This window comes from Nerophis lumbriciformis, linkage group LG04 (assembly GCF_033978685.3).
Source record: "Nerophis lumbriciformis linkage group LG04, RoL_Nlum_v2.1, whole genome shotgun sequence".
NCBI lineage: Eukaryota > Metazoa > Chordata > Actinopteri > Syngnathiformes > Syngnathidae > Nerophis > Nerophis lumbriciformis.
This window is the reverse complement of record NC_084551.2, coordinates 4,500,001-4,527,413: the sequence shown is the minus strand read 5'-3', so window position 1 is coordinate 4,527,413 and position 27,413 is coordinate 4,500,001. Positions and strand designations below refer to the sequence as shown.

The 27,413-nt window shown below is 41.6% G+C and overlaps 1 protein-coding gene across 1 annotated transcript in view; it reads left to right on the top strand.

Moving 5' to 3' along the window:
- Window positions 1–24,423, top strand: part of vars1 (valyl-tRNA synthetase 1) — a 62,989-nt gene extending 38,566 nt beyond the window's left edge. Inside the window, exons 19-29 of the mRNA XM_061947670.1 lie at window positions 5,546–5,616; window positions 5,725–5,850; window positions 5,927–6,031; window positions 6,323–6,470; window positions 12,067–12,194; window positions 18,313–18,468; window positions 18,559–18,777; window positions 18,836–18,947; window positions 23,822–23,997; window positions 24,068–24,217; window positions 24,293–24,423. Coding sequence (XP_061803654.1) covers window positions 5,546–5,616; window positions 5,725–5,850; window positions 5,927–6,031; window positions 6,323–6,470; window positions 12,067–12,194; window positions 18,313–18,468; window positions 18,559–18,777; window positions 18,836–18,947; window positions 23,822–23,997; window positions 24,068–24,217; window positions 24,293–24,361 — 1,460 coding nt within the window. The 3' untranslated portion in view covers window positions 24,362–24,423. The remainder of the gene's footprint in view (window positions 1–5,545; window positions 5,617–5,724; window positions 5,851–5,926; window positions 6,032–6,322; window positions 6,471–12,066; window positions 12,195–18,312; window positions 18,469–18,558; window positions 18,778–18,835; window positions 18,948–23,821; window positions 23,998–24,067; window positions 24,218–24,292) is intronic.
- The last annotated feature ends 2,990 nt before the right edge of the window (window positions 24,424–27,413 follow it).

Below are 27,413 nucleotides of genomic sequence, written 5' to 3'. Positions count from 1 at the left end.
GCCCTCCACATTCTTGTACTGTCTCAAGACCAAATATTAGCGCCGATCATCGGTCGATCTCTAATTTTAGTTTTGAAAAACTACTCTCATCTGAAGCTTCTGACACGGATACTCCTCTTCTACAGTATGTAACCATGCATCTGAAATGGGGATGAGATATGTGTGAGGAATTATCTGACTGCACACTTAACCTCTAGTTTGATGTCCTCTGCATCAACATCATCCATCTTCTGTTCAAGTCTGACAGCCTTTATCTAGCTTCCCCGCCTTCTCAGTGCTTCTTATTACATCAGTGGAGAAGAGAAATCCATACAAATCGCAAAATGTGTGCAACACTCTGCTTCAATTTGTCCAGGACAGCTTCTACAACAGGCAGGAAAAAAATATTTTTAGATAAATCCTCTGCTCTCTTCCCTCATACTCAAAATGTCTCGGTCCTTTTCTCTGACGCACCAATTGCCCAATTCACCTCCATTTTTTAGCTTTTTCTGCAATTTCCCTCATTTTGAAATTCCAAAAACATGCAACTGGGGATAGGTTATCAGATATGGCAACACTAAAATTGGCCCTCGTGTGTGAATGTTCTCTGTCTATCTTTTGGCCCTGTGATGAGGTGGCGACTTGTCCAGGGTGTACCCCGCCTTAGCTGAGATAAGCTCCAGCACCCCCCGCGACCCCGAAAGGGATAAGCGGTAGAAAATGGATGCATGGATGGATGAAATTTCTTAGGGAAGTTTGTCATTGCTGTAATTTTCTTCTTAATGGTTCCAACTAAATCTCTGGGGCAGGATCTTAGTCACATTATTAATTTGGAATCACATTATTTCAAACAGTGGTACTCCGCAATTTATGCATCTCTTTGTACATTTTTTCAGCTGTAGAGACCATGTCCGCATAGCATAGCCCTTCGAAGCAGCCAATGCCTCCAGGATGTCAGGCAACTGGTAGCGAACAGCTCCAAAGTCTCCCAACTCTTCATCCTACTGGCTTTTCTCTGGGTCCACTGTCATCACAGAGATAGATTGCTCTGGTTATTTAAAATGTCATTCCAGTCATGCATTCTACAGGAAATGCAACATTAGCATGTATTTCCATACATTAAAGCCAGACAGTAAATGTTTTGGCCGTAGAACCATTTTCTTATAAACACCATGAGAGCTGCAGTTTAATGCTTATGCCAGCTGCACTGGCTCATGCAGCTCTCCAATCTTGTGAGCTTTTACTCTAATTGATGGGAACATGAATCAACATTTATTATAGTTTACTATATTCACATACTGTATTTGTGATGAAAAGCCTCACTCTCTTAGACTCCACTTCAACTCTTGACGGTGGCACTTTTTTTTGCTTTTTCAGAATATAAAGAACAATCAACAAACTTGCACTGTTCACTCTTCACCTTCTTCTAGGTCAGGGGTCGGCAACCTTTACCAGTCAAAGAGCCATTTTGACCAGTTTCGCAAATTATAGAAAACAATGGGAGCCGCAAAAATATTTTGAAATTTTAAATGAAATAACACTGCATACAAAGTTTTTTTTTTTTGCTTTGTGCTATGCATATACCAGGGGTCTCAGACACGCTGCCCATACCTTAATAAGGAATTTTGGAAGCTGGTGCGGCACGCCGGTTTTAAATGAATAGCGCTTGCCAGCGTCATGCGTGCCGTGAAGGTACAGCATATAGCACCCACTGCCACCAGCGCGCCTGATCAGCCACACGTATGGTGTTTCCGTTGGTCACCTAGGTGACAGCAAGGCATACTTGCTCAACAACCACACAGGTTACACTGACGGTGGAAGTATAAAAAAAACTTAACTTAAAAAATTACTAATAATGCGCCACACTGTGAACCCACACCAAACAAGAATGACAAACACATTTCGGGAGAACATCTGCACAGTAACACAACATAAACACAACAGTACAAATACCCAGAATCCCATGCAGCCTTAACTCTTCCGGGATACATTATCCCCCCCCCAAACCCTGCCCACCTCAACCGACGCACAGAGTTTGGTGGTAGCAGGGGTGTATATATATATATTTTTAAATTAAAAAAAAAAAATTTTTTTGTGTCCTGTCCAGCTTCTCAGGCAAATCATATAGTTGATGTAGATGCCCATGTCGGCTGTTCAGATTTACTTTACAAAAGAGAAGTGTAGGATACTTCTCTTGTTGCCTTATTTGTATTTGACTTTATTAAATGTATTTATATTATCATTTAGTGCAGCCGGGCCGGAGCAGGAGGGGATAGAAAGAGAAAAAAAAAGAAGACATAGGGGGAAATTGTGGGGACAAGAGGGGGATTAGACAGAGAGACAAAAACAACAACAGCAAACAACAACAACAACAACAACAACAATAATAGAGCAACATCAGCAAATATGACATGTACAAATATGATGGTAAAAGTAATAGCAAATAAGCAGTTAGCGAAAAATAAAAAATAATACAGAAATGACAATGAGCATTATTACACTACAAATGGATCAATACAAATACCAATAGAAATAGCGCTATTGATAATGAACAATACCAATAATTTACCTTTATTATCAACAACACAGTTGTTTAAATGCAACAATATATATACGTAATGATAACTTGAGATACGAAAGAATGCAGAAAAATGGAGGGGGAGAAAGAGAAGCAACCTACATTAGGGGTGTATATTGTAGCCCGGAAGAGTCAGGGCTGCATGGGATTCTGGGTATTTGTTATGTTGTGTTTATGTTGTGTTAAGGTGCAGATGTTCTCCCGAAATGTGTTTGTCATTCTTGTTTGGTTTTGGTTCAAAGTGTGGCGCATTATTAGTAAGAGTGTTAAAGTTGTTTTATATGGTCACCGTCAGTGTAACCTGTGTGGCTGTTGACCAAGTATGCCTTGCTGTCACGTACGTGTGCATGCAGAAGATGTATATTGTATAACAAGTGTTGGGCTGGTACGCTGTTAATACAGATTGTAGAGGGTGCCAAATGTTGTACCATCATGGCACGCCCTTATTATAACTGTAAGGATCTTCGCCCTTATTATAACTGTAAGGGTGAAAATCGGTGAATATTAATCCCGGGAGTTATCTGCGAGAGGCACTGAAATCCGGAAGTCTCACGGGAAAATTGGGGGGTTCAGCAAGTAAGCTGCTGAGCCGCATCAGAGTGATCAAAGAGCCGCATGCGGCTCCGGAGCCGCGGGTTGCCGACCCCTGATCTAGAGGGATGTGGAATGCTCGTGACAAATATAGGGACACAGTGACTAAATTGGCAACACTAATTGTTCCCTCTTGCTACATCTTCTTATTCTTTGGCAGACCAGGCACAAGTGAGGTGTAATGAGAAGCATGCCATCTATAGTACTACATTCACACACATTTTATAATGGCTGCCCATTTCTTATACAAATATCATGCACTTTACGTAGGGCCCCTGGATTCATAGGGGGGCCTTGTTTTGCATTTGTAAGCGAATGCAAAATGTCAATGAATGAATGACAGCACTTATTGTGAAATTTTACTGCTAACATATTCCTAACCCCTTCCTGCTTCGTTACTGCTAATAATATACGGTAGTGGCATATTTATTATTTACCTCTGGCGCTGAGGGTTAGTGCCGGGATGGTCAACAATTGTACTTGGCTGATAATGTGTCAAGAAGATATGAACATTTACATTTTAATTACGTCAATATAGTTATTTTGCAGTAAAAAATAATTGTTGAACAATATAGTTACTACAAATGTGTTTTTGTACAAAGCATGCATCCATCCATCCATCCATCCATCCATCTTCTTCCACTTATCCGAGGTCGGGTCGCGGGGGCAGCAGCCTAAGCAGGGAAGCCCAGACTTCCCTCTCCCCAGCCACTTCATCAAGCTCTTCCCGGGGGATCCCGAGGCGTTCCCAGGCCAGCCGGGAGACATAGTCTTCCCAACGTGTCCTGGGTCTTCCCCGTGGCCTCCTACCGGTCGGACGTGCCCTAAACACCTCCCGAGGGAGGCGATCGGGTGGCATCCTGACCAGATGCCCGAACCACCTCATCTGGCTCCTCTCGATGTGGAGGAGCAGCGGCTTTACTTTGAGCTCCCCCCGAATGACAGAGCTTCTCACCCTATCTCTAAGGGAGAGCCCTGCCACCCGGCGGAGGAAACTCATTTCGGCCGCTTGTACCCGTGATCTTGTCCTTTCGGTCATAACCCAAAGCTCGTGACCATAGGTGAGGATGGGAACGTAGATCGACCGGTAAATTGAGAGCTTTGCCTTCCGGCTTAGCTCCTTCTTCACCACAACGGATCGATACAGCGTCCGCATTACTGAAGATGCCGCACCGATCCGCCTGTCGATCTCACGATCCACTCTTCCCTCACTCGTGAACAAGACTCCGAGGTACTTGAACTCCTTCACTTGGGGCAGGGTCTCCTCCCCAACCCGGAGATGGCACTCCACCCTTTTCCGGGCGAGAACCATGGACTCGGACTTGGAGGTGCTGATTCTCATCCCAGTCGCTTCACACTCGGCTGCGAACCGATCCAGCGAGAGCTGAAGATCCTGGCCAGATGAAGCCATCAGGACCACATCATCTGCAAAAAGCAGAGACCTAATCCTGCAGCCACCAAACCAGATCCCCTCAACGCCTTGACTGCGCCTAGAAATTCTGTCCATAAAAGTTATGAACAGAATCGGTGACAAAGGGCAGCCTTGGCGGAGTCCAACCCTCACTGGAAACGTGTCCGACTTACTGCCGGCAATGCGGACCAAGCTCTGACACTGATCATACAGGGAGCGGACCGCCAAAATCAGACAGTCCGATACCCCATACTCTCTGAGCACTCCCCACAGGACTTCCCGAGGGACACGGTCAAATGCCTTCTCCAAGTCCACAAAGCACATGTAGACTGGTTGGGCAAACTCCCATGCACCCTCAAGGACCCTGCCGAGAGTATAGAGCTGGTCCACAGTTCCACGACCAGGACGAAAACCACACTGTTCCTCCTGAATCCGAGGTTCGACTATCCGGCGTAGCCTCCTCTCCAGTACACCTGAATAGACCTTACCGGGAAGGCTGAGGAGTGTGATCCCACGATAGTTAGAACACACCCTCCGGTTCCCCTTCTTAAAGAGAGGCATGCATCAAATTAAATTCAAGTTTGATTTAAAAAAGTATAAACAATCATTTCAGATAAAGTGTGAAAACATTTTGTATAGGGGGCCTCAAAAAAATTCTGCTTAGGGTCACAATTTAGCCAGGGGAACCCTCTGCATAATGCCCTGCGAAGAGGTGGTGACTTGTCCAGGGTGTAACCCGCCTTCCGCCCGATTGTAGCTGAGATAGGCTCCACCGCCCCCCGCGACCCCAAAGGGAATAAGCAGTAGAAAATGGATGGATGGAACCTCTGCATAATTAAATAAAAAAACAAACTTGATTATTCCTGCTTATTTCACATTACCACCTGCATGTATGTATCCTCCAACTCTTGTTGACTTCTAGAGGTTCCCAGTGTACTTATGAAACCCTCCTTCATATGTCTTCATTATTTGTATTTGTGGTGCAGATGAGGACGTTCTGGACACCTGGTTCTCATCTGGCATTTTCCCCTTCTCCATCTTCGGGTGGCCTAATGAGGTACACCGAACAAACAAGTGCAAATGCCACCTCCATTCTTTCATCTGTGTGAAAAATGCCACGCCACATTTGCATATTCCATTTCCTTTTCTTTTTTTCTTTTTAAAGACCCAGGACCTGAGCGTGTTCTACCCCGGCACTTTGCTGGAGACGGGTCACGACATCCTGTTTTTCTGGGTGGCTCGTATGGTGATGATGGGCCTCAAGCTGACCGGCAAGCTGCCATTTAAAGAGGTGAGATCCGTCTCAGCGGCGGTGGACTCTCGTTACGCGTAATGTGGCACAACAGCCGTGATTTAATTGTCGGCAGGTTTATCTGCACGCCGTGGTGAGGGACGCCCACGGAAGGAAGATGAGCAAATCACTGGGCAACGTCATCGACCCTCTTGATGTCATTACTGGAATATCCCTGGAGGTAAAGCCTAATAGCTCCTTGATGCATGCGCTCTTTTCTTCCTCACATGCTCATTGCTCCCCTGAGGACCATCGTCTTATGTAAGCTTTATTCTGTAGCCAACAAGCTTTTATTGAAGCCATCCATTAGGAATTTTACTAGCCGCAAGCACTCACTTTGACAGCGCGGGCCACCAGAGGGCACTGAAGCGCCACTTTTCTTGCGCCCGAATGAGACAGTAAAACATACATGGAGTTGTTACTGTGGTGTTTATCAGTGGCAATTACACCACCTCCTCCTTATTCCCTCCAGGGGCTGCATGCACAGCTGACGACTAGCAACTTGGACCCGTTGGAGGCGGAGCGAGCGAAGCAGGGCCAGAAGTCGGACTATCCGAACGGCATACCAGAATGTGGCACAGATGCCCTACGATTTGCTCTATGCGCCTACACCAGCCAAGGTGAACTCATTACCCATATGGCACTTTCTTTGTCTGCTGCACAACACTTGATATTTCCTACATCATCTTTTTTTTGTATTCTAGCTTTTACAATCTACTTCAAAGGTCAAACAAACATCATGTATTTTGTTCCCAACTTGATGGACGTTAGGGATGGAACAATAACAAGTATTAATGATAACTGCGGTAAAACTACCGATGGTTAGTATTACCGTTTTAAATTAAAATAGGGCTGCAACTAACGATTCATTTGATAATCGATTAATTTGTCGATTATTACCGTATTTTCCGCACCATAAGGCGCCCTGGGTTATAAGCCGCGCCTTCAATGAACGGCATATTTCAAAACTTTGTCCACCTATAAGCCGCCCCGTGTTGTAAGCCGCATCTAACTGCGCTAAAGGAATGTCAAAAAAACAGTCAGATAGGTCAGTCAAACTTTAATAATATATTAAAACCAGCGTGATGTGGGCGCGCATGGAGTCGTATATCAACATGGACAGAGCTGCGTGAAAAAAGCCACCCGGCCTCTTCGCGTAAACTTAAACTTACCTTAACCACTCGCTCATCTTTTCTTCATCCATCCCTTCGAGTTAGCTTTTATGATGACGCCGGCTGGAAAGGTCTCTTTTGGCAAGGTCTTCCTTTTGAATATCACCATGGGTGGAAGTTTCTGGCCATTAGCATGGCAAGCTAGAACCACAGTGAAGGATGACTTTTCATTCCCTGTGGTGCGAATATTCACCGTACGTGCTCCCGTTGTATCCACAGTGCGGTTCACAGGAATATCAGTTGCTGTGAAATAGTAATCCGTGTGCGGATGGAGAGATTGCGTCTTTTCATGAACCGGATACCTGTCGCTTAGTAGGAGCCATTTTGTGGTCTTTACAGATGTAAACACACAAAGGAAATGAAACGGTAATACCCGCGCGCTTTTTCTTCTTCTACGCGGGCGGGTGGTTGCTTACAGTAGAAGAAGAAGCGCTTCCTGTTCTATGGGGGCGGGTGCTTACCTTGGCGGTTGCTTGCGTAGAAGAAGAAGCGCTTCCTGTTCTACCGGGAAAAAAGATGGCGGCTGTTTACCGAAGTTGCGAGACCGAAACTTTATGAAAATGAATCTTAATATTTATCCATATATAAAGCGCACCGGGTTATAAGGCGCACTGTCAGCTTTTGAGAAAATTTGTGGTTTTTAGGTGCGCCTTATAGTGCGGAAAATACGGTACTTCGATTAATAAACGGTTAAAAGAGACAAACTACATTTCTATCCTTTCCAGTATTTTATTGGGGGGAAAAAACAGCATACTGGCACCATACTTATTTTGATTATTGTTTCTCAGCTGTTTGCACATGTTGCAGTTTATAAATAAAGATTAATAAATAAAAATAAAATAAATAGAAATTGCCTCTGCGCATGCGCATAGCATAGATCCAACGAATCGATGACTAAATTAATCGCCAACTGTTTTTATAATCGATTTTAATCGATTTAAACGATTAGTCAGGGGTCGGCAACCTTTACCAGTCAAAGAGCCATTTTGACCAGTTTCACAAATTATAGAAAACAATGGGAGCCGCAAACATTTTTTGAAATTTTAAATGGAATAACACTGCATACAAAGTTTTTTTTTTGCTTTGTGCTATGCATAAACCAGGGGTCTCAGACCCGCTGCCCACACCTTTTTATATGGAATTTGAAAGCTGGTGAGGCACGCGGGTTTTAAATGATTGGCGAGTGTCAGCGTCATGCGTGCCGTGATGGTGAAGCACATACCACCCATTACAACCAGCGTGCCTGATCAGCCACACGTTGTATGGGACTTCCACTTGCTCACGTAGGTGACAGCAAGGCATACTTGGTCAACAACCACACAGGTTACACTGACGGTGGCGGTATAAAAAAAACTTTAACACTCTTACTAATAATGCGCCACACTGTGAACCCACACCAAACAAGAATGACAAACACATTTCGGGAGAACATCTGCACCGTAACACAACATAAACACAACAGGACAAATACCCAGAATCCCATGGATTAGTTGTTGCAGCCCTAAATTAAAATGATCGAAAAACCACGATTGATAACTGCACTTTAACCCTTGTGTAATGTTCATATTGTTGTTACTCAGCCAGCGTTTGTGGGTCTGATGGACCCGTTGCATTTTGTGGCTTTTAATGCCTCACAATCAAACACTTTTATGTTAAAATACTGAACAGATGTTTATTGGTATAAGGTAAACATCTGTTCAGTATTTTAACATAAAAGTTTTTGATTGTGAGGCATTAAATAAATAAATGTTAAAATACTGAACAGATGTTTATTGGGATAAGGTAAACATCTGTTCAGTATTTTAACATAAAAGTGTTTGATTGTGAGGCATTAAAAGCCACAAAATGCAATTTCTCTGCCAGTTTCTGCATCCCACAGAGGGATTCTTCTTTTGTGTTTCTGCACCTGCGGTTCCCACACAAGGTTGCAACATTGTTTGTCAACACTGTCTGCTCTCATTTTCTCGCACATTTGACCCTCTGATGTTCTGTGTACCTACACTCTGTCCTCCTCCTGTCTAAGCCTGCTGTGTGTGTGTGTGTGTGTGTGTGTGTGGTACACAGAACATCAATTTCCACACTTCTATTAGCCCCGGGTCCAGTGGACCCGGACATCTTATATGTAATAGAAATGTGTATGGTGTGTGGTCATTAAATATGTATTCTGATATATGTTCTTCACAGAAAATGAGCCAAAGTCAGTGAGTCTCAGTTTGAAAAATAAATTAATTGTATCATTTTTCTTTTAATAAAAAATGAAAACGGGTCCCACAGACCCGAACACCACACAAGGCACCAGCTCGCTTGCTTAAATGCTATCAAGAGACATTACTTCTTTCCCCAAGAAAGGAAATTCTCCAATCTAAACTCATATAAACACATTGCTGTCTGAGCAACTAAGATATTCAATTGTGCGCATTGAACCTACTCTCTTAAAAGAGAGTGATCGTTCTCTACTCAGAGGAATACAACACAGAGGTGTTTCTATGGTGCAGTCAAGGACGGCTGAACAGAGTAGGAAACCACAACACCTGCCAGAAACAATAATAGTAATAGATTTATTTAGGCACTTTACCACAACAACTGCCAGAAACAATAATAGTAATAGATTCATTTAGGCACTTTTCATTTAAAATAAATGTTAAAATGCAAGTACAACAGTACAAACCAATATTTAAAACAATAAAAGCGTAGCCATCGAAGCAGATAAAATACTAAGACTAAAACAGTGAAAATCAGTGAAACACAAAACATGCAAAGTAGTGTTTTTTTCTAACAGTGTATCAATTTTAATTTTTTTTTAATAACTCGGTCAAAAGATGCTAGTGTGTACTGTATTCATGTACACATGTATAATCCTATATTTGTACACTAAATTGGCCCTAGTGTGTGAATTTGAGTGTGAATGTTGTCCATATTAGGGATGTCCCGATCCGATACCGATATTGTTTTTGCACTTCCGATCCGATACCGATACTGGCCTATCCGAGCATGTATTAAAGTTTAAAGTTATTTAGCCTACTTAGTTGTCAGAATCATGTTGAAAAGGGTTTTAGTACTCTTGATAACAACTAGCCAGCTGAATTAGGGGAGTTTGAATAATACACAATGGTTGGTAACAAGAAACTGACCTGTTTATTCAAGGATAAACACAAAATAGACAAAATTATACATGACAAACAGAAATGGCATCATTTAGCTAGGGCTGGGCGATATGGCCTTTTTTTAATATTGCGATATTTTAAGGCCATATTGCGATACACAATATATATCTCGATATTTTGCCTTAGCCTTGAATGAACACTTGATGCATATAATCACAGCAGTATGATGATTCTATGTGTCTACATTAAAACATTCTTCTTCATGCTGCATTTATATATGCTACTTTTAAACTTTCATGCAGAGAAGGAAATCACAACTAAAAAAATCACTAATTTTTTCATACGGTGTTGATCTGGAAATGTTTGCCTCGGCATTTTGATGGTGTGGACGTGTGGCACCGAATGGAGATGTGCATCTCGACAGACGTTACAATATTTGAACAATGATGACCTAAAACTGTTTTCTCTGTCGTGTCCGTGTGTCGAAAATTGTTAGGCGCTTATTTTTTTATTTGATTTTGTGCGTGGCATAGATTTGCCGTGCGCAGAGGACGCTTGAGCAGTGCGCAATTGCACAGGCGCGCACCTTAGCGGCTGCGCTAGCATCACAGCTAACGTTAGCCATGCTGCTACCTCTCTGCTCGAGGAGGGCGTATACGTATGTGACGTATGCCGTGACAGTATGTGACGTATGACGTGACAGTATGTGACGTGTGTAAGAAGGTGCGCTTGCTGTCTGTGAGAGGGAGACACAGGAAAGAGTGAGAAGAGCCTGTCGTGTAATGTCCGCAGCTAAAAGCAACTGCGTGAGAATCCACAGACCTGTAGATGTGTTGAAGGTGAGCTGGAAAATGCGGAACGGAAATTAGGGAGCAGCAGAAAAGTGGAATGTATTATTTAAATCAGTGCGTTGGAAAACACGGACCGGAGTTTATTTTTTTAAACTGGATCTGGATCGGCATTTTCCCATGCCTTGCCGATACGCATTTTTTTGCAAATATCGGCGGCCGATCCGATCCAAATATCGGATCGGGACATCCCTAGTCCATATATGTGTGTTCGCCCTGCGGTGAGGTGGCAACTTGTCCAGGATGTACGCCGCCTTCCACCCAAGTGCAGCTGGGATAGGCTCCAGCACCCCCCGCGACCCCAAGAGGGACAAGCAGTAGGAAATGGATGGAGGGATACATGTATATACAGTATGTACAGTATACACATATATTTTTGTGTATACATGTGTACTGTATATGTATGTATGTATTTATATATGTATATGGGTATGTATGTACATATGTGTATTTGTGTTCTGTATGTATGTTTGTATGTGCATGTTTATATAGGTATATATGTATATTTAAATGTAATAAATACATTTTTAAATGTTTTCGAGGCCATCTCTGCGCTTACTTCCCGTGCATATAGAGTTTTGCAACATGTAACTTGTTTTGAAAAAGTTGTTTGAAAAAGTTGTACCATTATTTTTATATCAAATAATATTTTGCAAGAATCAGTTTACATCGAGAAGCGATTCTGAATCGAATTGTCACCCCAAATATTGGAATGTAATTGTTGTAAGATTCACATCCCCCTACTCATTAATCATAGCTTATTTAGTTTTCAGAATATAAATAAAAAAATAAAAAAGTAGCTGTGGCTCAAAAATGGCCACTTTGGATACATATTTTATTAAGGTTTATTATTTTCATTTCATTCCGCTTTTTTCATCATATTTTATACTCTGATTGTAGTAAAACTTGGTGGTATCTTCCATTGAACAAAGAGAGCACCGTCGACCAAGTGAAATTCCTTTTGCGTTGAACATACTTGGCCCATAAATGTGATTCTGATACAACAGCTCAGTGCAACAGACTTTGAACTTGTTGGACATCTGCAGCTGGCATGTGGACTGTGACATTCAATGAATGTTTTGTCTTTTTCAGGCAGGGACATCAATCTGGACGTTAATCGCATTTTGGGCTACCGGCACTTCTGCAACAAGCTGTGGAATGCCGTCAAGTTTTCCATGAAGACACTGGGGGACAACTTTGTTCCGTCAGAGAAAGCCCAGGTGAGAGAAAGAATGTCCACTAAATGGGCAAACGTTTTGTAACACTGGGCTTCACGACACATACCTGCCAACTTTTGAAATCAGAAAAGCCTAGTAGCCAGGGTCCAGGGGCCGCAGGCCCCGGTAGGTCCAGGACAAAGTCCTGGTGGGGGGTTCAGGCTTCGCCCCCCGACGCAAAATGATTGATTGCATTCAGACAGGTTACAATGTTGCTAAAACCATCACTTTTCTATCAGTCACAGTGACTTTTCAAAACAAAAATATTACAGCAAAAATCATATGGGTTGATTGACATGTTTATTCTGTAAGCTAACTTCAATAGTTTGAAATTATTTTGACAGTTAATGCCAGTTATCCTGTCAACCTTTCACAAGACTTCAATTTGTTAATTGAAAGTATAAACACTTTTTACAGTAAACAAATGGTAAAACAGTACTAAACAATTCCATAAAAAAAAAAAATTGGTGTCATTATTAACTTTCTGTCCAAGCTTGTATAATCTACTGCCTTGTTCAATTGTAAAAAATATTCTGTGCCTAAAATTCACATTTCTATCACAATTATCATACTGTAAACATGGTAAGCTAACTTCATTAAAATTAATAGTCCTGTCAATAGCATGGAATTACAATTCAAATGTCGTTTTTTTGTAAGCCTTTCAAAAGAATTCAAAATATGAAAAATGAATGAAAATTAATTTAAGCCATCAGACACTTGAAAAGTGGCACATCACATCTCTAATGTAATCATTTGAACTTTTCAACAGAAATAGCACTGCAAAAATATTAAGGACATACTTCTGTATTTTGGTAGTTATGCTGTCAACATTTAACAAGATTTCTTCAACTTGGACTTGAAAGCATAAATAGTATAAACACTTTTAACAGTATAACAGTACTAAACAATTCCAATAGATAACATTGTTGTCATTACCTTTTTGTGGCTAAAATCCGAAAAACGTTGAAAGTTTTCCACTTGTATCGCTAGCAACGGCATTAGACTTGTGTTCTTTTGTCCCAACGTGGTCTTTTACATCGCTAATTCCTCCGTGTCCGATCGAAAAATCTTGTCTGCACAAGGTGCAATTCGCGTAGTTTTCACCCTTTTTGGAACGGATAATTATTCCCGGATAGGCTTTTGAATATTCTTCACGGAATGACTGCAGTTTTCTTTTCGGTTTAAGACTCGTTTGCGATTTTTCTCCGGCTGATTCCATGATCGTTCGCTCGTTTGGAAACAATGGCAACTGGTGCCTCGTGCTTGGCAGCGGTGCTATAAATAGCCTTGCGCATTTAAAAAAAAAAAATTTTTTTTAATTAATGAAAAAACGTATTTTTTATCACTGCAACCGTAACCCGGAATAGGTTGATGAAAACCGTACTAATTACGGGAAAACTGGAGTAGTTGGCAGGTATGACGACATAATTTAGTACCTATCCATAGTTAGAACTCACTGATATTGGGCCTGGCTAGCAGACAGCCTGTCCAAATGCATTAGACGGGGCATAGTTCAGGGCTCTTATGTTCTCATGCAGGCATACCTTAAAAAATAACCTTTCCTAAACTCTTCCTACTGAGTGGGAGCAGAGAATTGTCTTAAAATAAAGAATTTAAAAGGAACTAGAATGAAGTCTAACTTCTGATTGAATAATAATAACAATGTGTTAGTGTAGTATATTTTGTAAGTGTGTCATATTTAGGTGTCCATACAGAGCAGGGCATAAAGAAAAGTTGAAGAATTTGGTTGCCAATTTGTACCGTATTTTTCGGACTATAAGTCGCAGTTTTTTTCATAGTTTGGCCGGGCTCCAGTGCGACTTATATATGTTTTTTTCCTTCTTTATTATGCATTTTCGGCAGGTGCGACTTATACTCCGAAAAATACGGTACATCAAAAATGCGTAAAGCAATCCAATGTAGTCAACATATGCCTGATTATCAGAGCTAATCATCTTATCTTTCTGGTCTAAGTCAGTGGTCCCCAACCGCCGGTATCGGTCTGTGATCCATTTGCTACCGCAAAAGTGTATATTGTAGCGTCCCGGAAGAGTTAGTGCTCCAAGGGGTTCTGGGTATTTGTTCTGTTGTGTTTACCGTATTTTCCGCACCATAAGGCGCCCTGGGTTATAAGCCGCGCCTTCAATGAACGGCATATTTCAAAACTTTGTCCACCTATAAGCCGCCCCGTGTTGTAAGCCGCATCTAACTGCGCTAAAGGGAATGTCAAAAAAACAGTCAGATAGGTCAGTCAAACTTTAATAATATATTAAAAACCAGCGTGATGTGGGCGCGCATGGAGTCGTATATCAACATGGACGGAGCTGCGTGAAAAAAGCCACCCGGCCTCTTCGCGTAAACTTACCTTAACCACTCGCTCACCTTTTCTTCATCCATCCCTTCGAGTTAGCTTTTATGATGACACCGGCTGGAAAGGTCTCTTTTGGCAAGGTCTTCCTTTTGAATATCACCATGGGTGGAAGTTTCTGGCCATTAGCATGGCAAGCTAGAACCACAGTGAAGGATGACTTCTCATTCCCTGTGGTGCGAATATTCACCGTACGTGCTCCCGTTGTATCCACAGTGCGGTTCACAGGAATATCAAAAGTCAGTGGAACCTCGTCCATGTTGATAATGTTCTCTGGCTGGATCTTTTTTTCAGCTATCTTGTTTTTACAATATGCACGGAAAGTAGCCAGCTTTTCTTGAAAGTCTTTAGGCAGTTGCTGTGAAATAGTAGTCCGTGTGCGGATGGAGAGATTGCGTCTTTTCATGAACCGGAAACCTGTCGCTTAGTAGGAGCCATTTTGTGGTCTTTACAGATGTAAACACACAAAGGAAATGAAACGTAATATCCGCGCGCTTCTTCTTCTTCTACGCGGGCGGGTGGTTGCTTACAGTAGAAGAAGAAGCGCTTCCTCTTCTATGGGGGCGGGTGCTTACCTTGGCGGTTGCTTGCGTAGAAGAAGAAGCACTTCCTCTTCTACGGGGAAAAAAGATGGCGGCTGTTTACCGTAGTTGCGAGACCTAAACTTTATGAAAATGAATCTTAATATTAATCCATATATAAAGCGCACCGGGTTATAAGCCGCACTGTCAGCTTTTGAGTAAATTTGTGGTTTTTAGGTGCGGCTAATAGTGCGGAAAATACGGTATGTTGTGTTTCGGTGCGGTTGTTCTCCCGAAATGTGTTTGTCATTCTTGTTTGGTGTGGGTTCACAGTGTGGCGCATATTTGTAACAGTGTTAAAGTTGTTTATACGGCCACCCTCAGCGTGACCTGTATGGCTGTTGACCAAGTATGCATTGCATTCATTTGTGTGTGTGAAAAGCCGTAGGTGACTGGGCCGGCACATAAAGGCAGTGCCTTTAAGGTTTATTGGCGCTCCGTATTCCTCCCTACGTCCGTGTACACAGCGGCGTTTTAAAAAGTCATCAATTTTACTTTTTGAAACAGATACCGATAAATTTGAAACCAATACCGATAATTTCCGATATTACATTTTAAAGCATTTATCGGCCGCCTGATATTATCGGACATCTCTAGTAAAAACCAAGCGCTTTGGACCCTCCTGCTTAGTGTATTTACTTACATTTATAGTGTACGTACAATTATTATTAGGGCCCGCAATGGCCCATTGCAAAAGGACTCCCGAAGGGAGTCCTTATGCAATGGGACATAAGGACCTATTGTTATTGTAACGTTTTATTCTTTATTCTTTTTCTTCCGCCGCCTCTTTGAGCACTAATTTGACCCACTTAACATGCTTCAAAACTCACCATATTTGACCCACCTATCAGGACCTGCGAAAATTGTCTTTTAATAAAAAAACTGAACCGCAAAAATCAAAATTGCGCTCTAGTGCCCCCTAGGGGAAAAAAAAAACTAGACTGCCTGTAACTCCCACTAGGAAGGTCGGAGAGACATGAAACAAAAACCTCTATGTAGGTCTGACTCAGACCTAACTTTCATAATGGTACATTCTCGGGCTAAAATCAACAGGAAGTTGGCAATTCCCCCTTCAAGACAAAAAAGTACTAAAAACAGTCACTTTTGCCTCTTTGAGCTCTAATTTGACCCCCTTAACATGCTTCAAAACTCACCAAACTGAACACACACATCAGGCCTGGCTAAAATTGCGATCTAATGAAACAACCTAACCCCAAATTTAAAAATTGCGCTCTACAGCAATTTTTGAATAAAACGGAGAAAAAACTGCTCCTCTGAAGAAAAAACTGACAAAACTGCCTGTAACTCACATTGGGAAGGTCGGAGAGACATGAAACAAAAACCTCTATGTAGGTCTCACTTAGACCTACATTTCATAAATTGACAACCCCCAGCAAAAATCTACAGGAAGTTTGCTATTCCCCCTTCTAAAAAACATTTTTGTAAAAACCGGTCACCTTTCTTCAAACATTATCTCCTCTGAGCGCGTTTGTCGTTTCGGCTTCAAACTAACACAGGAGAGAGATTAAACCCTTCTGATTAAAAGTTGGCGAAAGAGTTTTGATACCTGCTCCGGTTTCGATTTTATGACCCTTCAAAAAACCGCTGCGCTGATGCTGCTGCACTGCTGTTTTTTTAAGATGGCTGCTTAAAAGCAGGAAGCACCAGCATGCCCACACAATGCAGACAAGGTAGGTACACTAGACAAAAGTATTGGGACAATTCGGACTAAAAGTAGACAAAAGTATTGGGACACTTATGACGAAAACTAAACAAAAGTATTGGGACACTTAGGACTAGCACCTGCCAAATACGCGGGCCCGACCAATGCTGCTTGCAGCTTTAATTTTTTTTGTAATTTATTTTAAACAAAAATTGTAAAGACATTATTAGGGCCCGCCATGGCCCATTGCAAAAGGACTCCCACAGGGAGTCCTTATGCAATGGGACATAAGGACCTATTGAATTTCTAAGGTTTTATTATTATTATTCTTATTATTATTCTTTCTTATTGTTCCGCAGCTTTGCGCACTACTTTGACCCCCTTAACATGCTTCAAAACTCACCAAATTTGACGCACACATAAAAAAACTCGAACAAAACTCTTTGGTAAAAAAACCAAACCCCAAAACTCAAAAATGCGCTCTAGCGCCCCCTACAAAGTAAACTTGTTCTAACTCCCCGTACGAATGTCGTAGAGACATGAAACAAAAACCTCTATGTAGGTCTCACTTTGACTTAAATTTTATTAATTTATTTTCTCGGGCAAAAATCTACAGAAAGTTTGCTATTCCCCCTTCAACACTAAATTTGAGTAAAATCAGTCACTTTTGCCTCTTTCAGCTGTAATTTGACCCCCTTAACATGCTTCAAAACTCACCAAACTGAACGCACACATCAGGACTGGCAAAAACTGTGATCTAATAAAAAAACCTAACCCCAAATTCAAAAATTGCGCTCTACAGAATTTTTTGAATAAAACGGAGAAATAACTGCTCCTCGGAAGAAAAAAATGACAAAACTGCCTGTAACTCCCACTGGGAAGGTCGGAGAGACATGAAACAAAAACCTCTCCGTAGGTCTCACTTAGACCTACATTTCATAAATTGACTACCCCCAGCAAAAATCAACAGGAAGTTTGCTATTCCCCCTTCAACACAACATTTTTGTATAAACCCGTCCCCTTTCTTCAAACATTATCTCCTCTGAGCGCGTTTGTCGTTTCGGCTTCAAACTAACACAGGAGAGAGATTAAACCCTTCTGATTAAAAGTTGGCGAAAGAGTTTTGATACCTGCTCCGGTTTTGATTTTATGACCCTTCAAAAAACCGCTGCACTGCTGTTTTTTTAAGATGGCTGCTTAAAAGCATGAAGCACCAGCATGCCCACACAATGCAGACAAGGTAGGTACACTAGACAAAAGTATTGGGACAATTCGGACTAAAAGTAGACAAAAGTATTGGGACACTTATGACGAAAACTAAACAAAAGTATTGGGACACTTAGGACTAGCACCTGCCAAATACGCGGGCCCGACCAATGCTGCTTGCAGCTTTAATTTTTTTTGTAATTTATTTTAAACAAAAATTGTAAAGACATTATTATTATTATTATTTATTTATTTTTCTTTTTTTTTACAATTTATTATTAATGTTATAATTTATCCTGCTAGCTGTGTGGAGAGGAGAGCGTCACCGACAGATGGATTTTGTCACGTCTGAGCGCGGCCGTGGCGCTCTGTGACGCCAGCTTCAAGGCCTACGACTTCCCCGCCATCACCACGGCCATCTACAACTTCTGGCTGTACGAGCTGTGTGACGTCTACCTGGTAACGCCGCCATCTCCCCCCCCCCCCCCCCCCCCTCGCTCTAACGAGGACACCACCTGACTGGCTTTTGTTCCCGCTGCCGTGGTGCAGGAGAGCGTGAAGCCCGTGTTCAGCAGAGACCACGCCAGCGCTCAGAAAGAAGCTGAGGTGTGCAGACAAACTCTTTACTCCTGCTTGGACGTGGGCCTGCGCCTCCTCGCCCCCGTCATGCCCTTCCTCACCGAGGAGCTCTACCAGCGGTTACCACGGCGACGGCCCCAGCACGACGCCCCCAGCATCGGCGTGACGTCCTACCCCAGCACACGGGAGGTAAACTCTGCCGGTCAGGTGGAAAAGGACGTCTGTTTGATGTGTGCTTGTCTTGTAGTTCTGCTGGAACAGCGATGAGGTGGACAGAAACATGGACTTTGTCATGAGCGTGGTCAAAACCATTCGCTCTCTCAGGGCCGACTACAACCTGACCAAGACACGAGCAGACTGTAAGGATCTTTGATTGCCCCTTTAGTCCTTAGCAGTGCACTTCTGTCTTTTCGAACTCCTTTAGTATAAAGGATCTTTGACTTGGAAGCAGGTCGTTAAAACTATAGAGGATCTTTGATCACCCTTTTTGTAGACCTTAACACAGCAGTTTGTAGAAGATCTTTGACTAGTGTTTTTTAGTAGTTTTTTTTTACAGCAGTGCACTCCTGTCATACAGAGGATCTTTGACTAATTATTTACTACAAAAAAGATTGTTCGAAGATCCTCTCAATGACAGTTACAAAAACACTAAACACAGCAGCGCACTACTGTCATTTATAGAGGATCTTTGACTAGTGTTTTTGAAGCAGGTTCTTAAACTATAGAGGATATTTGATCACCCTTTTTGTAGACCTTAAACACAGCAGTGCACTCCTGTCATATAGAGGATCTTTGACTAGTGTTTTTGTAACTGTCATTGAGAGGATCTTTGATCACCATTTTTGTAGACCTTAATACAGCAGTGCACTAATGTCATATAGAGGATCTTTGATTAGTGTTTTTGTAACTGTCATTGAGAGGATCTTTGATCACCCTTTTTGTAGACCTTAAACACAGCAGTGCACTCCTGTCATATAGAGGATCTTTGACTAGTGTTTTTGTAACTGTCATTGAGATGATCTTTGATCACCCTTTTTGTAGACCTTAACACAGCAGTGCACTAGTGTCATATAGAGGATCTTTGACTAGTGTTCTTGTAACTGTCATTGAGATGATCTTTGATCACTCTTTTTTGTAGTACATCCTTAGACACAGCAGTGCACTACTGTCATTTATAGAGGATCTTTGTCTAGTGTTTTTTTGAAGCAGGTTCCTAAAACTATAGAGGATCTTTGATCACCCTTTTTGTGGATCTTAACACAGCAGTGCACTACTGTCATTTATAGAGGATCTTTGACTAGTGTTTTTGAAGCAGGTTCTTAAAACCATAGAGGATCTTTGATCACCCTTTTTGTAGACCTTAACACAGCAGTGCACTACTCTCATTTATAGAGGATTTTTGACTAGTGTTTTTGAAGCAGGTTCTTAAAACTATAGAGGATCTTTGATCACCCTTTTTGTAGACCTTAACACAGCAGTGCATTCCTGTCATATAGAGGATCTTTCACTAGTGTTTTTGTATCCAGTTGTTAAATGTCATTGAGAGGATCTTTGATCACTCTTTTTTGTAGTAAATCCTTAAACACAGCAGTGCACTACTGTCATTTATAGAGGATCTTTGACTAGTGTTTTTGAAGCAGGTTCTTAAAACTATAGAGGATCTTTGATCACCCTTTATGTAGACCTTAACACAGCAGTGCACTACTGTCATATAGAGGATCTTTGACTAGTGTTTTTGTAACTGTCATTGAGAGGATCTTTGATCACTCTTTTTTTGTAGTACATCCTTAAACACAGCAGTGCACTACTGTCATTTATAGAGGATCTTTGACTAGTGTTTTTGAAGCAGGTTCTTAAAACTATAGAGGATCTTTGATCAACCTTTTTGTAGACCTTAACACAGTAGTGTACTACTGTCATTGAGAAGATCTTTGACCACTCTTTTTTGTAGTAGATTCTTAAACACAGCTGTGCACTCCTGTTATTAAGAGGATCTTTTTGATTATTGTTTCAGTAGTAGGTTTTAAGAAGATCTTTGACCACTGCTTTAGGTTCTTAAACACAGCAGTGCTTCCTTTCACATAAAGGATCTTTGACCAGTGTTTGTATCGTCGGCTTTTAAACAGCAGTGCACTCCTGTTATAGAGAGGATCTTTGACCTCTCTTTTTTGGTAGTACATCCTTAAACACAGCAGTGCACTCCTGTCATATAGAGGATCTAAACACAGCAGCACTTCCTGCCTTTTAGATTTTTAACCAGTGTTTTTGTAGTAGATTTTAAACAGAAGTGCACTCCTGTCATTTAGAGGATTTTTGACTACTTAAACAATGCGCTCCTGTCATTTAGACAATCTTTGACTAGTGTTTTGAGGCAGGTTCCTAAAAACAGCCAAGTGCACCCCTGTCACAAAAAGCATCCATCCATCCATTTTCTACCCCTTGTCCCTGGGGGGTGCCGGAGCCTATCCCAGCTGCAGACGGGCAGAAGGCGGGGTACACCCTGGACAAGTCGCCACCTCATCCCAGGGCCAACACAGATAGACAGGCAACATTCACATACTAGGGACCATTTTAGTGTCGCCAATCAGTGTTTCTCAAGCTTTTTTCCACCAAGTACCACCTTAAAAAACACTTGGCTTTCCAAGTAGCACCATAAAGACATTAAAAGTAGCATAGTAGGCCTAAGTAGTCATTAAAGGACAAGCATCGACTGCAGCGCATGGTACGTGCTGCTGAGAAGGTGATTGGCTGCAAGCTCCCATCCCTCCAGGACCAGGAGGCAGCTGACTCTTCTCACCCTGGACACAAACTATTCTCCCCTCAGGCAGGAGACTACGGTCCATCCAGACCCACACCTCCCGCCATCTGAACAGTTTTTTCCCCTCGGCCATCAGACACATGAACAATTAAAGCTGCAAGCAGCATTGGTCGGGCCCGCGTATTTGGCAGGTGCTAGTCCTAAGTGTCCCAATACTTTTGTCAAGTTTTAGTCCTAAGTGTCCCAATACTTTTGTCAAGTTTTAGTCCCAAGTATCCCAATACTTTTGTTCAGTTTTCGGCCTAAATGTCCCAATACTTTTGTCCAGTGGTAGTCATAAGTGTCCCAATACTTTTGTGTAGTGTACCTACCTAGTCTGCATTGTGTGGCCACGCTGGTGCTTCCTGCTTTTAAGCAGCCATCTTGAGAAAACAGCAGCGCAGCAGCATCAGCGCAGCGGTTCTTTGAAGGCTCATAAAATCAAAACCGGAGCAGTTATAAAAATTATTTCGATCACTTTTATTTGGAAGGGTTCAATCTCTCTCCTGTGTTAGTTTGAAGCCGAAACGACAAACGCGCTCAGAGGAGATAATGTTTGAAGAGAAGTGACCGGTTTATAAAAAAAATTTGTTTTGAAGGGGAAATTGCAAACTTCCTGTTGATTTTTGCTGCGGGTTGTCAATCTATGAAAAGTAGGTCTAAGTGAGTCCTACATAGAGGTTTTTGTTTCATGTCTCTCCGACCTTCCTATTTGTAGTTACAGGCAGTCTAGTTTTTTTTTTTGTAGGGGGTGCTAGAGCGCAATTTTGAGTTTTGAGGTTTGGTTTTTTGATAAAAAGTTTTGCCGTATATTACTGATGTGTGTGTAAAATTTGGTGAGTTTTTGAAGTATGTTAAGGGGGTCAAATTACAGCGCAAAGTTGCGGAAGAATAATAATAATTAAAGCTGCAAGCAGCATTGGTCGGGCCCGCGTATTTGGCAGGTGCTAGTCCTAAGTGTCCCAATACTTTTGTCTACTTTTAGTCTGAAGTGTCCCAAGACTTTTGTCTAGGGTACCTACCTTGTCTGCATTGTGTGGGCACGTTGGTGCTTCCTGCTTTTAAGCAGCCATCTTAAAAAAACAGCAGCGCAGCAGCATCAGCGCAGCGGGTATTTGAAGGGTCATAAAATCAAAACCGGAGCAGTTATAAAAAAAAGCGCTTTTGTCATTGTAACCACAAGGGTTCAATCTCTCTCCTGTGTTAGTTTGAAGGCGAAACGACAAACGCGCTCAGAGGAGTTTGTTTTTGAAGGAAGGTGACCGGTTTTTACAAAAATGTTGTTTAGAAGGGGGAATAGCAAACTTCCTGTTGATTTTTGCTGGGGGTTGTCAATTTATGAAATGTAGGTCTAAGTGAGACCTACATAGAGGTTTTTGTTTCATGTCTTTCCGACCTTCCCAGTGGGAGTTACAAGCAGTTTTGTCATTTTTTTCTTCCGAGGAGCAGTTTTTTCTCCGTTTTATTCAAAAATTGCTCTAGAGCGCAATTTTGAGATTTGGGGTTAGGTTTATTTATTAGATCGCAATTTCTGCCAGTCTTGATGTGTGCGTTCAGTTCGGTGAGTTTTGAAGCATGTTAAGGGGGTCAAATTACAGCTCAAAGAGGGAAAAGTGACTGATTTTACTAAAATTTAGTGTTGAAGGGGGAATAGCAAACTTCCTGTAGATTTTTGGCCGAGGAAATAAATTAATAAAATTTAAGTCTAAGTGAGACCTAAATAGAGGTTTTTGTTTCATGTCTCTACGACATTCGTAGTGGGAGTTAGAAAAAGTTTACTTTGTAGGGGGCGCTAGAGCGCAATCTTGAGTTTTGGGGTTTGGTATTTTTACCAAAGAGTTTTGTTCGAGTTTATTTATGTGTGCGTCAAATTTGGTGAGTTTTGAAGCATGTTAAGGGGGTCAAAGTACCGCGCAAAGCTGCGGAATAAGAATAATAAAACCTTACAAATTCAATAGGTCCTTATGTCCCATTGCATAAGGACTCCCTGTGGGAGTCCTTATGCAATGGGCCATGCGGGCCCTAATAATAATAAGAAAGAATAAAACCTTACAAATTCAATAGGTCCTTATGTCCCATTGCATAAGGACTCCCTGTGGGAGTCCTTTTGCAATGGGCCATGCGGGCCCTAATAACAACATCTGATAGCTCAGTTACAGCTCATGTTATTCTTTTCTATGTTGCACATTTGCGCCAAGTAAAATTCCCGTTCTCAAACAATGGCAATAAAAGTCTTCTGATAAAAACAAGGCAGAGGTTTTATTTAACAAGTATATTTACTATTTGTGGCCGCACAGTTTGAACAGTAACTGTTTGGAAAATAAGACAGTGATTCTTTGGTGTACTATAGTCTGAGAATCACTGATGTAGAGGATCTCTTAGTCGTGTTTTTCAGAGGCTAAACTGAAAGCTTACCCTGTTCTGTCCGTCTGGCAGGTTACCTCCAGTGCGGGGATTCTTCTACAGTGTCGCTGGTCCACAACTACAACCTTCAGATCCAGACACTGTCTTACTCTCAGGCCGTCATCCCTCTGACCGCCGAGCAGTCGGTACCAGGAGGCTGCGCTGTGGCCATCGCCTCCGACAGGTGCACCGTCAACCTCATGCTCAAGGTGAGGCAGCGACAAGCACTCCCATTTTCTACTTTGGACACTGAGACTTGGTCTGCCTCCGTCCTCTCAGGGTCTGATTGACGTGGAGAAGGAGGTGACCAAGCTGATGAGCAAGCAGGGCGAGCTGGAGAAGCAGATGGAGAAGCTGCAGGAGAAGATGGCAAAGAACGACTACAAGGAGAAGGTGCCGGTGAAAGTACAAGAGCAGGATGCTGACAAGGTGAGAAGATCACGTTTGTTCAGGTCTTTCTTCTCAGCTGTCATTGAATTACTTACTTGTTTATTTATTCCACAGCTGCAACAAAGTCACACTGAGCTGGAGAAAGTGAAAGAAGCCATGGACAACTTCAAGAAGATGCTCTAAACACTTCAATCATGTTTGAAATATTTTATTTGCCCAATAAATCCATCATGGTGTCAAACTAATGTGATGGCTTTATAGGTTTTTTTTCCATTTCAACTTGAATCTTCCTTCTCAGTGCAGGACTTTGCTGCCTAATAGACTTATCTTCTCATCGTGCTGATAATGGAAGTGGAGACTCAGGTTTATTACACATTTCAGTCTCTCCCTTTTACAATACAATCCTTAAAACACTAAATGGATTTTCAAAAAATGGACTGCAATATTATTCTAGATTCTAAACACATCGGTTGAAATGTAGTTTGGGTTTATTAAAAACAACTACCGTATTTTCCGCACCATAAGCCGCGCCTTCAATGAACGGCATATTTCAAAACTTTGTCCACCTATAAGCCGCCCCGTGTTATAAGCCGCATCTAACTGCGCTAAAGGGAATGTCAAAAAACAGTCAGATAGGTCAGTCAAACTTTAATAATATATTAAAAACCAGCGTGATGTGGGCGTGCATGGAGTCGTATATCAACATGGACGGAGCTGCGTGAAAAAAGCCACCCGGCCTCTTCACGTAAACTTCCCTTAACCACTCGCTCATCTTTTCTTCATCCATCCCTTCGAGTTAGCTTTTATGATGACGCCGGCTGGAAAGGTCTCTTTTGGCAAGGTCTTCCTTTTGAATATCACCATGGGTGGAAGTTTCTGGCCATTAGCATGGCAAGCTAGAACCACAGTGAAGGATGACTTCTCATTCCCTGTGGTGCGAATATTCACCGTATGTGCTCCCGTTGTATCCACAGTGCGGTTCACAGGAATATCAAAAGTCAGTGGAACCTCGTCCATGTTGATAATGTTCTCTGGCCGGATCTTTTTTTCAGCTATCTTGTTTTTACAATATGCACGGAAAGTAGCCAGCTTTTCTTGAAAGTCTTTAGGCAGTTGCTGTGAAATAGTAGTCCGTGTGCGGATGGAGAGATTGCGTCTTTTCATGAACCGGAAACCTGTCGCTTAGTAGGAGCCATTTTGTGGTCTTTACAGATGTAAACACACAAAGGAAATGAAACGTAATATCCGCGCGCTGCTTCTTCTTCTACGGGGGCGGGTGGTTGCTTACAGTAGAATAAGAAGCGCTTCCTGTTCTATGGGGGCGGGTGCTTACCTTGGCGGTTGCTTGGCGTAGAAGAAGAAGCACTTCCTCTTCTACGGGGAAAAAAGATGGCGGCTGTTTACCGTAGTTGCGAGACCTAAACTTTATGAAAATGAATCTTAATATTAATCCATATATAAAGCGCACCGGGTTATAAGCCGCACTGTCAGCTTTTGAGTAAATTTGTGGTTTTTAGGTGCGGCTAATAGTGCGGAAAATACGGTACCGTATTTTTCGAAGTACAAGTCGCACCGGCCGAAAATGCATAATAAAGAAAAGAAAAAACATGTATAAGTCGCATTTTTTGGGGAAATGTATTTGATAAAACCCAACACTAAGAATAGACATTTGAAAGGCAATTTAAAATAAATAAAGAATAGTGAACAACAGGCTGAATAAGTGTACGTTATATGAGGCATAAATAACCAACTGAGAACGTGCCTGGTATGTTAACGTAACATATTATGGTAAGAGTCATTCAAATAACTATAACATATAGAACATGCTATACGTTTACCAAACAATCTGTCACTCCTAATCGCTAAATCCCATGAAATCTTATACGTCTAGTCCAGGGGTGCTCACACTTTTTCTGCAGGCGAGCTACTTTTCAATTGATCAAGTCGTGGGGATCTACCTCATTCATATATATAATTTATATTTACTTATTTATGAAATATATGTTTTTGTTAACAAGTTAAAGGTGTTTAATGATAATGCAAGCATGTTTAACACATATAGCTAATATTGTTAATACATTAAAGGTGTTTAATGATAATACAAGTATGTTTAATACATATAGTTAATATTGTTAACAAGTTAAAGGTGTTTAAAGATAATACAAGCATGTTTAACACATATTGTAAACAAGTTAAAGGTGTTTAATGATAATACAAGCATGTTTAACACAGTTAATATTGTTAATAAATTAAAGGTGTTTAATGATAATACAAGAATGTTTAATACATATTGTTAACAAGGTAAAGGTGTTTAAAGATAATACAAGCATGTTTAACACATATAGTTAATATTGTTAACAAGTTAAAGGTGTTTAATGATAATACAAGCATGTTTAACACATATAGTTAATAAGTAAAAGGTGTTTAAAGATAATACAAGCATGTTTAACACATATAGATTCCTTTCTTTCATGAAGACAAGAATATAAGTTGGTGTATTACCTGATTCTGATGACTTGCAGTGATTGGAATCAGACAGTAGTGATGATAACGTCCGCATTTTCGAATGGAGAAGAAAAAAAGTCCTCCTTTCTGTCCAATACCACATGAAAGTGGTTGGTTTTTGGCATCTTATTTGTCTAGCTTCCGTACTCCTTTGTATACACTTTACAAGAAATACATTGTCTGCAAACTCCGTAGCTTGCTAGCTTTCTGAGACTCTTATTTTGTTAGCGCAACTGTGCAGTCGGTCTTTGGAGTTTTGACGACAGGTACGGCGCCAGAGTCTGTTGAAATAAAGTGTTTCTCGCCTTCCTGTCGGTAATTTTAATGAGCTGGCAGCAGCCAGCGTCATCTCAGAAGACCCTCGGGTGCCGTGAATGTCAATCAAGTGACGTCATAGTGAAGATTGATGATCGCTCATTTTTAGGACTACTTTTTTAATGCCTGGCTGGTGATCGACTGACACACCCTCCGAGATCGACCGGTAGCTCGCGATCGACGTAATGAGCACCCCTGGTCTAGTCTCTTACGTGAATGAGCTAAATAATATTATTTGATATTTTACGGTAATGTGTTAATAATTTCACACATAAGTCGCTCCTGAGTATAAGTCGCACCTCCGGCCAAACTATGAAAAAAACTGCGACTTATAGTTCGAAAAATACGGTACTTTAATGACCTACCTTCAAATCCTCATTCCAAACTCTATTGAAAAATTGAACGGAATCAAATG